Source organism: Stenella coeruleoalba (assembly GCF_951394435.1).
Source record: "Stenella coeruleoalba genome assembly, chromosome: 1".
Classification (NCBI taxonomy): domain Eukaryota; kingdom Metazoa; phylum Chordata; class Mammalia; order Artiodactyla; family Delphinidae; genus Stenella; species Stenella coeruleoalba.
Genome location: NC_137169.1, coordinates 168241510 through 168254887, shown reverse-complemented (window position 1 = coordinate 168254887; position 13378 = coordinate 168241510). Strand labels below are relative to the sequence as shown.

General features: G+C 38.8%; 1 protein-coding gene across 3 annotated transcripts in view; it reads right to left on the bottom strand.

Moving 5' to 3' along the window:
• The window catches only part of RPS6KC1 (ribosomal protein S6 kinase C1), a 224560-nt gene extending 212125 nt beyond the window's left edge, over positions 1-12435 (bottom strand). For all 3 annotated transcript variants that reach the window (XM_079905424.1, XM_079905429.1, XM_079905425.1), the window contains exon 1: positions 12211-12435. In XM_079905424.1, coding sequence (XP_079761550.1) covers positions 12211-12315 — 105 coding nt within the window. In that variant the 5' untranslated portion in view covers positions 12316-12435. The remainder of the gene's footprint in view (positions 1-12210) is intronic.
• Between the last annotated feature and the right edge of the window lie 943 nt (positions 12436-13378).

Here is a 13378-nt window from a genome sequence, read left to right as displayed (position 1 = left end):
CTCTTCCAGACTTCAGACAATACTACAAAGCTACAGTAATCAAAATAGTGTGGTACTGGTACAAAAACAGACATATGGATCAATGGAAAAAAATAGACAGCCCAGAAATAAACCCACACACCTATGGCCAATTAATCTTCGACAAAGGAGGCAAGAATATAAAATGGGAAAAAGACGCTCTCTTCAGCAAGTGGTGCTGGGAAAGTTGGCCAGCTGCATGTAAATCAATGAAGTCAGAACATGCACAACATAAACCAAAATAAACCTCACACCATGCAAAAAACAAACTCAAAATGGCTTGAAGATTTAAACATAAGACCTGACACCATAGAACTCCTAGAAGAGAGCACAGGCAAAACATTCTCTGACATAAATTGTACCAATGTTTTCTTAGGTCAGTCTCCCAAGGCAATAAAAATAAAAACAAAATTAAACAAATGGGACCTAATCAAACTTTTGCACAGCAAAAGAAACCATGAAAAAAATTAAAAGTCAACCTACAGAATGGGGGAAAATATTTGCAAATGATGCGACAGACAAGGGCTTAATCTCCAAAATATACAAACAGCTCATACAACTCAACAACAAAAAGAACAAACAACCCAATCGAAAAATGGGCAAAAAGACCTTAATAGACATTTCTCCAAAGAGGACATACAAATGGCCAGTGGGCATGTGAAAAGATGCTCAACATCATTAATTATTAGAGGAATGCAAATCAGAACTATAATGAGGTACCACCTCACACCAGTCAGAATGTCCATCAGTAAAAAGTCTACAAATAACAAATGCTGGAGAGAGTACAGAGAAAATGAAACCCTCTTACCATGTTGGTGGGAATGTAAATTGATACAGCCACTGTGGAGAACAATATAGAGGATCCTTAAAAATATAAAAATAGAGGAAACTTCCACAAGCCTCTTAGATAGCCTCATTGACCAGAGGGCAAACAGCAGAAGCAAGAAAAACTACAATCCTGCAGCCTGTGGAACAAAAACCACATTCACAGAAAGACAGATAAGATGAAAACGCAAAGGGCTATGTACCAGATGAAGGAACAAGAAAAAACCCCAGAAAAACAACTAAATGAAGTAGAGATAGGCAATCTTCCAGAAAAAGAATTCAGAATAATGAGTGAAGATGATCTAGGACCTCGGAAAAAGAATGGAGGCAAAGATGGAGAAGATACAAAAAATGTTTAACAAAGACCTAGAATAATTAAAGAACAAACAAACAGAGATGAACAATAAAATAACTGAAATGAAAAATACACTGGAAGGAATTAATACCAGAATAACTGAGGCAGAAGAACGGATAAGTGACCTGGAAGACACAATGGTGGAATTCACTGCTGAGGAACAGAATAAAGAAAAAAGAATGAAAAGAAATGAAGACAGCCTAAGAGACCTCTGGGACAACATTAAACGCAACAACATTCGCATTATAGGATTCCCAGAAGGAGTACAGAGAGAGAAAGAACCTGAGAAAATATCTGAAGAGATTATACTTGAAAACTTCCCTAACATGGGAAAGGAAATATGCACCCAAGTCCAGGAAGCGCAGAGAGTCCCATACAGAATAAACCCAAGGAGAAACAAGCCAAGACACATAGTAATCAAATTGGCAAAAAGTAAAGACAAAGAAAAATTATTGAAAGCAGCAAGGGAAAAACGACAAATAACATATAAGGGAACTCCCATAAGGTTAACAGCTGATTTCTCAACAGAAACTCCACAAGCCAGAAGGGAATGGCATAATAAAGTGATGAAAGGGAAGAAACTACAACCAAGATTACTCTACCCAGCAAGGATCTCATTCAGGTTCGATGGAGAAATCAAAAGCTTTACAGACAAGCAACAGCTAAGAGAATTCAGCACCACCAAACCAGCTCTAAAATAAATGCTAAAGGAACTTCTCTAAGTGAGAAACACAAGAGAAGAAAAGGACCTACAAAAACAAACCCAAAACACTTAAGAAAATGGTCATAGGAACATACATATCGTTAATTACCTTAAATGTGAATGGATTAAATGCTCCAACCAAAAGACACAAGCTTGCTGAATGGATACAAAAACAAGCCCCATATATATGCTATCTACAAGAGACCCACTTCAGACCTAGGGACACATACAGACTGAAAGTGAGGGGATGAAAAAAGACATTCAATGCAAATGAAAATCAAAAGAAGGCTGGAGTAGCAATACTCATATGAGATAAAATACACTTTAAAATAAAGAATGTCACACGAGCCAGAAAGGACACTACGTAATGATCAAGGGATCAATCCAAGAAGAAAATAAAACAATTATAAATATATATGCACCCAACATAGGAGCACCTCAATACATAAGGCAACTGCTAACAGCTCTAAAAGAGGAAATGGACAGTAACACAAGAATAGTGGGGGACTTGAACACCTCACTTACACCAATGGACAGCTCATCCAAACAGAAAATAAATAAGGAAACACAAGCTTTAAAAGACACAATAGACCAGATAGATTTAATTGATATTTATAGGAGATTCCAAAAACAGATTACACTTTCCTCTCAAGTGCAAATGGAACATTCTCCAGGATAGATCACATCATGGGTCACAAATCAAGCCTCAGTAAATTTAGGAAAACTGAAATCATATCAAGCATCTTTTCTGACCGCAATGCTATGAGATTAGAAATGAATTACAGGGAAAAAAACATTAAGAACACAAACACATGGAGGCTAAACAATATGTTACTAAATAACCAAGCGATCACTGAAGAAATCAAAGAGGAAATCAGAAAATTCCTAGAGACAAATGACAATGAAAACATGACCATCCAAAACCTATGGGATGCAGCAAAACCAGTTCTAAGAGGGAAGTTTATAGCTATACAAGCCTACCTCAATAAACAAGAAAAATCTCAAATAAACAATCTAACCTTACAACTAAAGGAACTAGAGAAAGAAGAACAAACAAAACCCAAAGTTAGCAGAAAGAAAGAAATCATAAAGATCAGAGCAGAAATAAATGAAACAGAAACAAAGAAAACAATAGCAAAGACCAATAAAACTAAAAGCAGCTTCTTTGATAAGATAAACAATATTGATAAACCATTAGCGAGACTCATCAAGAAAAAGAGGGAGAGCACTCAAATCAATAAAATTAGAAATGAAAAAGGAGAAGTTACAACAGACACAGCAGAAATACAAAGCATCATAAGAGACTATTACAAGCAACTCTATGCCAATAAAATGAACAACCTGGAAGAAATGGACAAATTCTTAGAAAGGTATAACCTTCCAAGACTGAACCAGGAAGAAACAGAATATATGAACAGACCAATCACAAGTAATGAAATTGAAACTGTGATTAAAAATCTTCCAAAAAAGAAAAGTCCAGGACCAGATGGCTTCACAGGTGAATTCTATCAAACATTTAGAGAAGAGCTAACACCCATCCTTCTCAAACTCTTCCAAAGAACTGCAGAGGAAGGAAAACTCCCAAACTCATTCTATGAGGCCACCATCACCCTGACACAAAAACCAGACAAAGATACTACAAAGAAAGATAATTACAGAACAATATCACTGATGAATATTGATGCAAAAATCCTCGACAAGGGCTTCCCTGGTGGCGCAGTGGTTGAGAGTCCACCTGCCGATGCAGGGCACACGGGTTCCTTCCCCGGTCCGGGAAGATCCCACATGCCACGGGGCGGCTAGGCCCGTGAGCCATGGCCACTGGGCCTGCAAGTCCAGAGCCTGTGCTCCGCAATGGGAGAGGTCACAACAGTGAGAGGCCCGTGTATCTACCGCAAAAAAAAAAAAAAAAAAAACAGAATCCAGCAACACATTAAAAGGCTCATACACCATGATCAAATGGGATTTATCCCAGAGATGCAAGGATTCTTCAATATACACAAATCACTCAGTGTGATACACCATATTAACAAACTGAAGAATAAAAACCATATGATCATCTCAACAGACGCAGAAAAAGCTTTTGACAAAATTCAACACCCACTTATGATAAAAACTCTCCAGAAAATGGGCATAGAGGGAACTTGCCGCAACATAATAAAGGCCATATATGACAAACCCACAGCAAACATCATTCTCAATGGTGAAAAACTAAAAGCATTTCCTCTAAAAGCAGGAACAAGAAAAGGACCACTCTCACCACTATTATTCAACATAGTTTTGGAAGTCCTAGCCATGGCAATCAGAGAAGAGAAAGAAATAAAAGGAAAACAAATTGAAAAAGAAAAAGTAAAACTGTCACTGTTTGCAGACGACATGATAGTATACATAGAGAATCCTAAAGATGCCACCAGAAAACTACTAGAGCTAATCAATGAATTTGGTAAAGTTGCAGGATACAAAATTAATGCACAGAAATCTCTTGCACTCCTATACACTAATGATGAAAAATCTGAAAGAGAAATTAAGGAAACACTCCCATTTACCACTGCAACAAAAACAATACAATACCTAGGAATAAACCTACTTAGGGAAACAAAAGACCTGTATGCAGAAAACTATAAGACACTGATGAAAATTAAAGATGATACCAACAGATGGAGAGATATACCATGTTCTTGGATGGGAAGAATCAATATTGTGAAAATGACTATACTACCCAAAGCAATCTACAGATTCAATGCAATCCCTATCAAATTATCAATGGCATTTTTTACAGAACTACAACAAAAAATCTTAATATTTGTATGGAGACACGAAAGACCCCGAATAGCCAAAGCAGTCTTGAGGGAAAAAAACGGAGCTGGAGGAATCAGACTCCCTGACTTCAGACTATACTACAAAGCTACAGTGATCAAGACAATATGGTACTGGCACAAAAACAGAAATACAGATCAATGGAACAGGATAGAAAGCCCAGAGATAAACCCACGTACCTATGGTCAACTATGCTATGACAAAGGAAGCAAGGATATACAATGGAGAAAAGACAGTCTCTTCAATAAGTGGTGCTGGGAAAACTGGACAGCTACATGTCAAAGAATGAAATTAGAACACTCCCTACCACCATACACAAAAATAAACTCAAAATGTATTAGAGACATAAATGTAAGACTGGGCACTATAAAAGTCTTAGAGGAAAACATAGGCAGAACACTCTTTGACATAAATCACATCAAGATCTTTTTTGATCCACCTCCTAGAATAATGGAAATAAAAATAAACAAGTGGGACCTAATGAAACTTCAAAGCTTTTGCATAGCAAAGGAAACCATAAACAAGACGAAAAGACAAACCTCAGAATGGGAGAAAATATTTGCAAAGGAATCAACGGACAAAGGATTAATCTCCAAAATATATAAACAGCTCATGCAGCTCAATACTAAAGAAACACACAACCCAATCCAAAAATGGGCAGAAGACCTAAATAGACATTTCTCCAAAGAAGACATACAGATGGCCAAGAAGCACATGAAAAGCTGCTCAACATCACTAATTATTAGAGAAATGCAGATCAAAACTACAATGAGGTATCACCTCACACCGGTTAGAATGGGCATCATCAGAAAATCTACAAACAACAAATGCTGGGGAGGGTGTGGAGAAAAGGGAACCCTCTTGCACTGTTGGTGGGAATGTAAATTGATACAGCCACTATGAAGAACAGTATGGAGGTTCCTTAAAAAACTAAAAATAGAATTACCATATGACCCAGCAATCCCACTACTGTGCATATACCCAGAGAAAAGCAGAATTCAAAAAGACACATGCACCCCAATGTTCATTGCAGCACTATTTACAATAGCCAGGTCATGGAAGCAACCTAAATGCCCATCGACAGACAAATGGATAAAGAAGTTGTGGTACATATATACAATGGAATACTACTCAGCCATAAAAATGAACGAAATTGAGTCATTTGTTGAGACGTGGATGCATCTAGAGACTGTCATACACAGTGAAGTAAGTCAGAAAGAGAAAAACAAATATCGTATATTAATGCAGGTATATGGAACCTAGAAAAATGGTAAAGATGAACCAATTTGCAGGGCAGAAGTTGAGACACAGATGTAGAGAACAAACGTATGGACACCATGGGGGTAAAACCGCGGTGGGGTGGGGATGGTGGTGTACTGAATTGGGCGATTGGGATTGACATGTATACACTGATGTGTATAAAACTGATGACTAATAAGAACCTGCGATATAAAAAAACAAACAAACAACTAATACTAAACTTTCTTTGGGTTATTTGTATGGAAATATGTTAATATAAATGTTTCAGACATTACATGAAATTTCTAAAAATCTTATATGTTCTGGTATAATGTTATAAGTCATAATTCTAGTTATTACTTTAAAATGTATATCTCAGAAATAACTAAATTTCCTTGTCAATTGCATTATTATGAACTTTCATCAAATCTTTAACCATGGTCATTTTTAAGTCTTTTGTCATTTACAGACTGTTCTGGATGTACTCTGATGCTTTCCCCAAAATTTTCCTATAAAAGGGTTTCATCTTCAAGGAATTCATGGAAAAGACTCTGACAAGTACAGGTTTCTGGTAACTGACTATACTGCTTAACTGAATGAATAAGCATTTTCAGAACTCTAATGGAAAACTAATGAATTAATAAAAGTGCTAACAAAAGATCAAGAGGAAAAAAAATTAATTACATGGGGCTGAGTGAACTGATGAGGATGATTATAATTTTTGTGACTTTTTGTTTGAATAAAAAAAAAAAGCCACCCGGACTCAGAGGCAAAAAGTATACAAATCAGTTTTCACTGCAAAGTAAAGGAACTGTTACAGTGGAGGATTACTGGACTGAATGTCAATGTTATGACATAGTATGAGTGTGTCTCGTGTTTGGTAATTGCAATCATTGTTGCTTTTGTTGTGGTCATCCATTTACAATGCTTGGTGTCAGTTTATTTATCTCTTGTAAAAATAAAATACAGTGTGTGTGTGTGAGTTGTGGGAAAAAAAAAAGGAAACGTTTAAATTCCTGATTCTGGTTTTGTACAACTGTATAATTAATGGTGATGATCATATTATAAGGGCAGATTTATATGTGTGGGGGAGGTGGTGGTGATGGGGAGGCCCAAATAGAAATTACAAATAAAGGAAATAAAATTCAAAAAGGCTTCCTGTAGAACACAAGGCAGGAGCTAACACCAGATGAACAGGGACTGCCAAGACAAAAGGAAAGAGCATTCCAGACAGAGGAAACAGCATCTAACAGAGAGGTATTTAAGAATGCAGGGTACCAGCATACTTAGAAAACTACAAATAATTATCTTCCCAAGCACAAGCAGGCCATACAAGAATGTGCTCAGGAATTGAAAGCAGGTTCCCTCTAAGCAATACAAATAGTGCCTGAATATGAAGCTTTGGAAATAATAGCAGCTTTCAGATTCGAGTCAAGCTGAGTACTTCTATTCATTCCTTGCTCCCCTTTGTTCACATCATCCTAATCACTGTAGTACACTTGCATCTGTCACTTTTGCCAAGCTACAGTACAGCCACAGCCTCTAACGAAATATGTTTAGGTATTCAGCACAGCACTGGGATTAAAAACCCAGTCTACCAGGGTTCAAATCTAGACTCCATAATTTGCTAGTTGTGTGACCCTAGGCAAGTTACTTAACCTGTCTGTGCTTCAATTTTCTCACAATAAAGTGAGAATAATAATTGCAGCTGCTCATCAGGCTGCTATGAAAAATGTACTAATTTATATAAAGTGCTTAGAATAGAGCTTGACTCATAGAAAGCACCACAGAAGTGTCTGCTATTAATACTCAGTAAACATTAGCTATGTAAAATAAAGACATGTAATTCTCACAGTTTGAAAACAAACCCAAATTGCTTTAAGTATGTGCAAGACCTGCACACTGAAAACTAGAAAATATGGTTCAAATTAAAGAGCTAAATACATGGAAGATGTGCGCTCATGGATCAGAAGATTCAATACTGTTTAAAGATATCAATTCTTCTGAAATTGATCTACATTCTCAATGTAATCCCAATCAAAATCTGGGTAGGCATGTTTGTAGAACTTGACAAGCTGTCTCCAAACTTTTTATGAAAATGCAAACAATCTAGAATAGCCAAAACAATTTTGAGAAAGAAAAAGAAAGAAGACTAAGACTACCAGATTTCAACTTAGTATAAAGGTATAGTAAACAAGGCTGTGTGCTATTAAGAGAAATAAAAGCCCACATTTGTACAGAGACTTGTATATACATGTTCACAATAGCTGTATTAACAGCCAAAAACTGGAAACAACCCAAATGTCCATCAACAGGTGGATGGATTAATTGTAGTATAACCATACAAGGGAATACTGGTCAGCAATAAAAGAGAATAAAAATACACAACATACGGGACTTCCCTGATGCCGGAGTGATTAAGAATCTGCCTGCCAAGGCAGGGGACACGGGTTCGAGCCCTGGTCCGGGAAGATCCCACATGCCACGGAGCAACTAAGCCCGTGCGCCACTACTGAGCCTGTGCTCTAGAGCCCGCAAGCCACAACTACTGAAGCCTGCGCACCTAGAGCCCGTGCTCTGCAGCAAGAGAAGCCACGGCAATGAGAAGCCTGCGCACCGCAACAAAGAGTAGCCCCGGCTCGCCGCAACTAGAGAAAGCCCGCAGCAACAAAGACCCAACGCAGCCAAAAGTAAATAAATAAAAAATAAATTTATTAAAAAAAATACACAACATAGATGAATCTCAAGTAATCATACTGAGTTAAAGAAGTTGGATCCCTCCCCCCCAAAAAAGCACTGTATATGATTCCTTTTATATAACATTCTAGAAAATACAGCCTAATCTACAACGACAGAAAACTGACTAGTGGTTGCCTAGGGACAGGGGGTGGGGAGAGCGGACTGACTGCAAAGGAGCATGAGGGAACTCCTGCAGTGATGTCTGTGGTGGTTACACAATTATAGACATTTGTCAAAACTAAACAAACTATATACACTTAAAATTGGTGAATTTTACCGTATATAAATTACGTCTCAATATAAACAACATAAAGTCATAAGGCAAACCATCTTTTAAAAATAAAAACATACCTTTTTCTTTCTATATTCATGGAAAGAATACAGGCAAGAATTACCATTCACTTAATACTGTTGAGAAATCTATATTACATTATGAGAATTTTGTAACCTTAGCATGATGATACAACCAAAAACACTGCTAATGGTTCTTTCATATCTGTGTCTCCTTTAACTAAAGACTCAATGGAATTCTACAAGAGAATTTTCCAATCCTGAACAGAAGTACTTATTCTAGTTGAAAATTAATAAGCAACACAGAGTTTAACTAGGAAATCCATTAGCAAGCTTGTAACTGGCCATAAGGTTATCTAAGCCTGACAGGTTCCAGAGAATTGAGGGGAAAAAAAAAAAGTGTAAAGGAGATTTAAGAACATGAAACAGCTCTTATGCTACTCAAAATTTAGCAATGCTACTCCGCATGATTCTAATTCTACTCCTACATAAAGAACCCTGCAAGGATCAAGAATACAGAGATTGTTCCTTAAAGCTAGAAGTCAGTCAGTAATAGGAAACATAAAGAAGACATTTTTATCTTATGAAGTTCTCTCAGGGGAGCACTACTTACCTGATTAATTCTCCTGAGTTAAGCTGTTTTTCTCCTTAAGTCTCAAAAAATAACAAATATTTTGCTTATTTTATAATACTGTGGTTGTCTTTTAAGTATATATCAGTATTAACCCTCAATCCTTAAAATTAGAAAACAAAATCTGTACAATAAGTAATAAATGACGTAAATATTTACAAGGAGAAAAAAAGGCAGTGTAAGCAATTTCCAGTTAAACAACCAAAGCAATACGTAGCATGCATATTATATGGATTTGGTTAGAACAGGCAATGTGCTACTTTATCTTCTAATTTATGCTGTCATATAAGTTAGTTCACAGCTTAAGATATTTAAGATCTCAATTAGGTTAACCTTTCCTTTTGTAAATTAAGAATACAAGTAATAATCATACTCAGTGCTTCCTATTCAAGTTCCACACACATTCACACCTTCAGGCCTTAATGGGCTCTATTCCTTCTACCTACCCTTCTACCTACGATGCCCACCTCCATTTATCCCACCCATCTAGATCCTTCCCATCTCTCACCACCTACCTTAATTGGTACATGTTCCCTTGTCCCTTGGGCCAGAAGCAATCTCTCTGTCTTCTAAAATCCCATAGCCCTTTTCTGTAGTCTCTTATGGCATTTAACACTTTCTACCCTGTACTATACTTCTTTAAGTCCAGTAAACCCTTTTCTACTAGGAGTATCCTTGAAAGGAAGGTCCACACTTTATTCAGCCTTGTATCCCTAGAAGCACGTAGTGCCTGAAACTAAACATTTATTGGGTGTGTTTAGAGAAGAAATAGAGAGGAAAACGTTCAACAATATTTTTTTAGGCATTCTGTGCCCCACTGCCTTAGGAGATATAAAAGGAAACAAATATCAATGATAGAGACCTGCTCTAAATCTACTAAGAGACATAGACATGTAAAAAGATTAATACAATATAACTGTGGTAAGTGTTATAATAAGAGATAAACAGGGTGCTGTGAGGGGAACATTACGTATGTTGAAGACTGTTCTAATTCCACAAACTATGTTAGGAAACCAAGTCTAGATTTTTGAAGGTCCCAAAGACTAGAAAGGTTTCAAGAGTGGTATAATAAGAGCCCCCTTAATCTTAAAATTTTTTCTTAACCTGAAACTAACACTCCACCTATATAGCAACCTTACTTGCAAACAGGGAGTAACAAATTTCTCTCTATTCTTGGTACAGCCCTCTGCAATAACCAGGCCTGGTCTTTTTATATTTACACAAATTTGCTCATCTCATCCTCTCACACTTGTCTGAATTGTGCACCATTTCCATAAGGCATGTGCCATTCCCATGCCCCAAACTCTGCTTATCTAAATCTATTTAACCTTTAAGGTTCTTCTGAAAGCCCACTTCCTAAGCTATCACCCAATATTACTACATCCCCCAAATGTATATTGTACCATTACTGCTATCTCTACCTCTTTTTTTTTTTTTTTTTTTTATGGTACGCGGGCCTCCCACCGCCGCGGCCTCTACCGCCGCGGAGCACAGGCTCCGGACGCACAGGCCCAGCGGCCACGGTTCACAGGCCCAGCCGCTCCGCAGCACGCGGGATCCTCCCGGACCGGAGCACGAACCCGTTTTAACAATTAATGATAATGATAAAGTTAATTCTTAACATTTTATACAACTTGGAGTTAAACAGAACTGATCTCAAACCCCATTTGTGCTACCACCTTGCAACGTGAAGCTGGGCAAGCCACAACACTCTTTTGAACCTTAGTTTCCTCATTATTAAAATTAGTATTAAATTGGGTGATGTGTACAACATGCCTAATATACACATACATTCCTACTACATACATGTATATAGATATTTAATTTTAATATTCTTATTTTATATTTAATACTCACATTTAACGTTATTACTATTATTTTCCAAGAAGGGAGATGCAAACTCTCTCTAAAACTCAAGGCAAGAGCAATGAAACATGAACAAAGTGGGTACTAAAAACTGGATCAATTAGTTGATGTAAAGGAGCCTCACAACTTTTAAATGTGCCCTCAAGACAACTCACACAAGACACCATCAGCAGAATTTCTCATGTCTTCTACTGAAAACCATGAAAAACTCTGAGGCAGAAAGACATAGATAGAGGTCTTACGATGGTGGCCCTACCACTTACATACTTCCCAAGAGTTTATCTTCCTCAGTGCAACCCTGAAGCTGTATAAAAGGTCAAAGGAAGAAATATCTTCTTTTACGTAAATCAAATAGTACATAAATTTAACATTTTTTTTAACCTGCATTATCCCTCGGAGGCAAGCAAAACCACTTCTGCAAATTTCAGCCTCAGAAGAGAAAGTCCAAGTGGGATGGGGCTGAATCATCAATTTAAAATGACCAACGTTTGCCCCACCCTGGAATGGGGACACTACCGCGACCGTTTCCAGCGTTGTCCGGGACATCCCACGCTCTGCCCCCACCCCATCCTTCCTTAAGCCCTCACCTCGGACGCTTGTCCCGGCACTAGGCGCAGCCAGTCCCACCCTCGGCTCTGACCCGACGTCAGGCATCCCCACACCAGGGTCCACACCCGTCTCTCGTCCCAATTCAGACTCTTACCCCACCCAGACAACTGCACTCACCCGGGCGGTGACCTTATACACCGTGTAGCCCCTCGGGTGTCGCTGGGGCTCGGTGACAGTGTAGAAACGGGCCAGGTCGGCACCCCGCTCTCGGGGAGAGGTCATCCTCCCGCCGCCTCTGCCGCCGCCGCTTGCCGGGGACCATCAGTGCAACCCGACACCGCCGCGGCCCGGATTTTCTAAGTAGTGGCCAGGCGGCGAGGGGGCGGTAGCTCGGCTGCGGCGCCTCCGCCGCAGCGCTCTGCTTCCGGGTTGGCGGGAAAGCTTCCGGGTCAGGCCGGGGCGCCAATTCTGGGGAAGAAGTGGTTTCACCTGAGATACGGACCCTAATTAGGGCCTGACCCTGGCAAATGGGCTGGAATCAGGCAGTAGAACTGCCTGTAACGGGATGGAGGGATACCCGAGCCTAGCATCTTCTTTCCTTCCCTACTGACGACCCATCGGTTTAAATACCCACAACACCTGAACTCTCTGCCCGACATAACTCTTCCTTCTTTCTAAGACAAATCCCGTAAACCTGTGCATATGTCTTTATACCACCACAGCAAGTTCCCAAATGTTAAAAAAAAAAAAAAATAGAGCCTGCCTGTTAGAGTTTTACAAGGATTAAGTTGCGACCCACTGCAGTAGCCCACTGACAGTAGGCCCTGCGGGGAATTCAAGCTGGGGAAAATTAGGACGTATTCCCTGCTTTGGGTATACTAACCCTTAGATAGTTAAGATGCATATCCAAGGGAAATTTTCACAGGTTCTTGCACCTTTCCATACATAGAAAAGCACTAAAATCATTAACTTGAGATAGCTGTTCTGTGTGATTAGCAGTAATCTTTTGATGCTTGACTTCATGTTTTTCCCAGCAAAAAAAAAATCATATATAACCTGGCTCCTCCCTTACCTCTTTGGAGCAGTTTCTCAGAGCTATCTGAGAGGCTGTCTCCTGAGCTATAGTACTCAAAGCAGTCCCTGAATAAAACTGAAACTCATTATTCTCACATTGTGCGTATTTTTTAGTTGACACAGCCCTATATCAGTTTTAAACGTCATCCCTTCATGTTCTAAAAGCTGGAATCTGTGTCTGGCTGGGGAGGTCGGGTTGGGGAGTGGGTGGGAATCACCTGACCTCAGAAAGCTACTAGGAAGATAGAGTTTCCTATCTCAATTCCTTGCT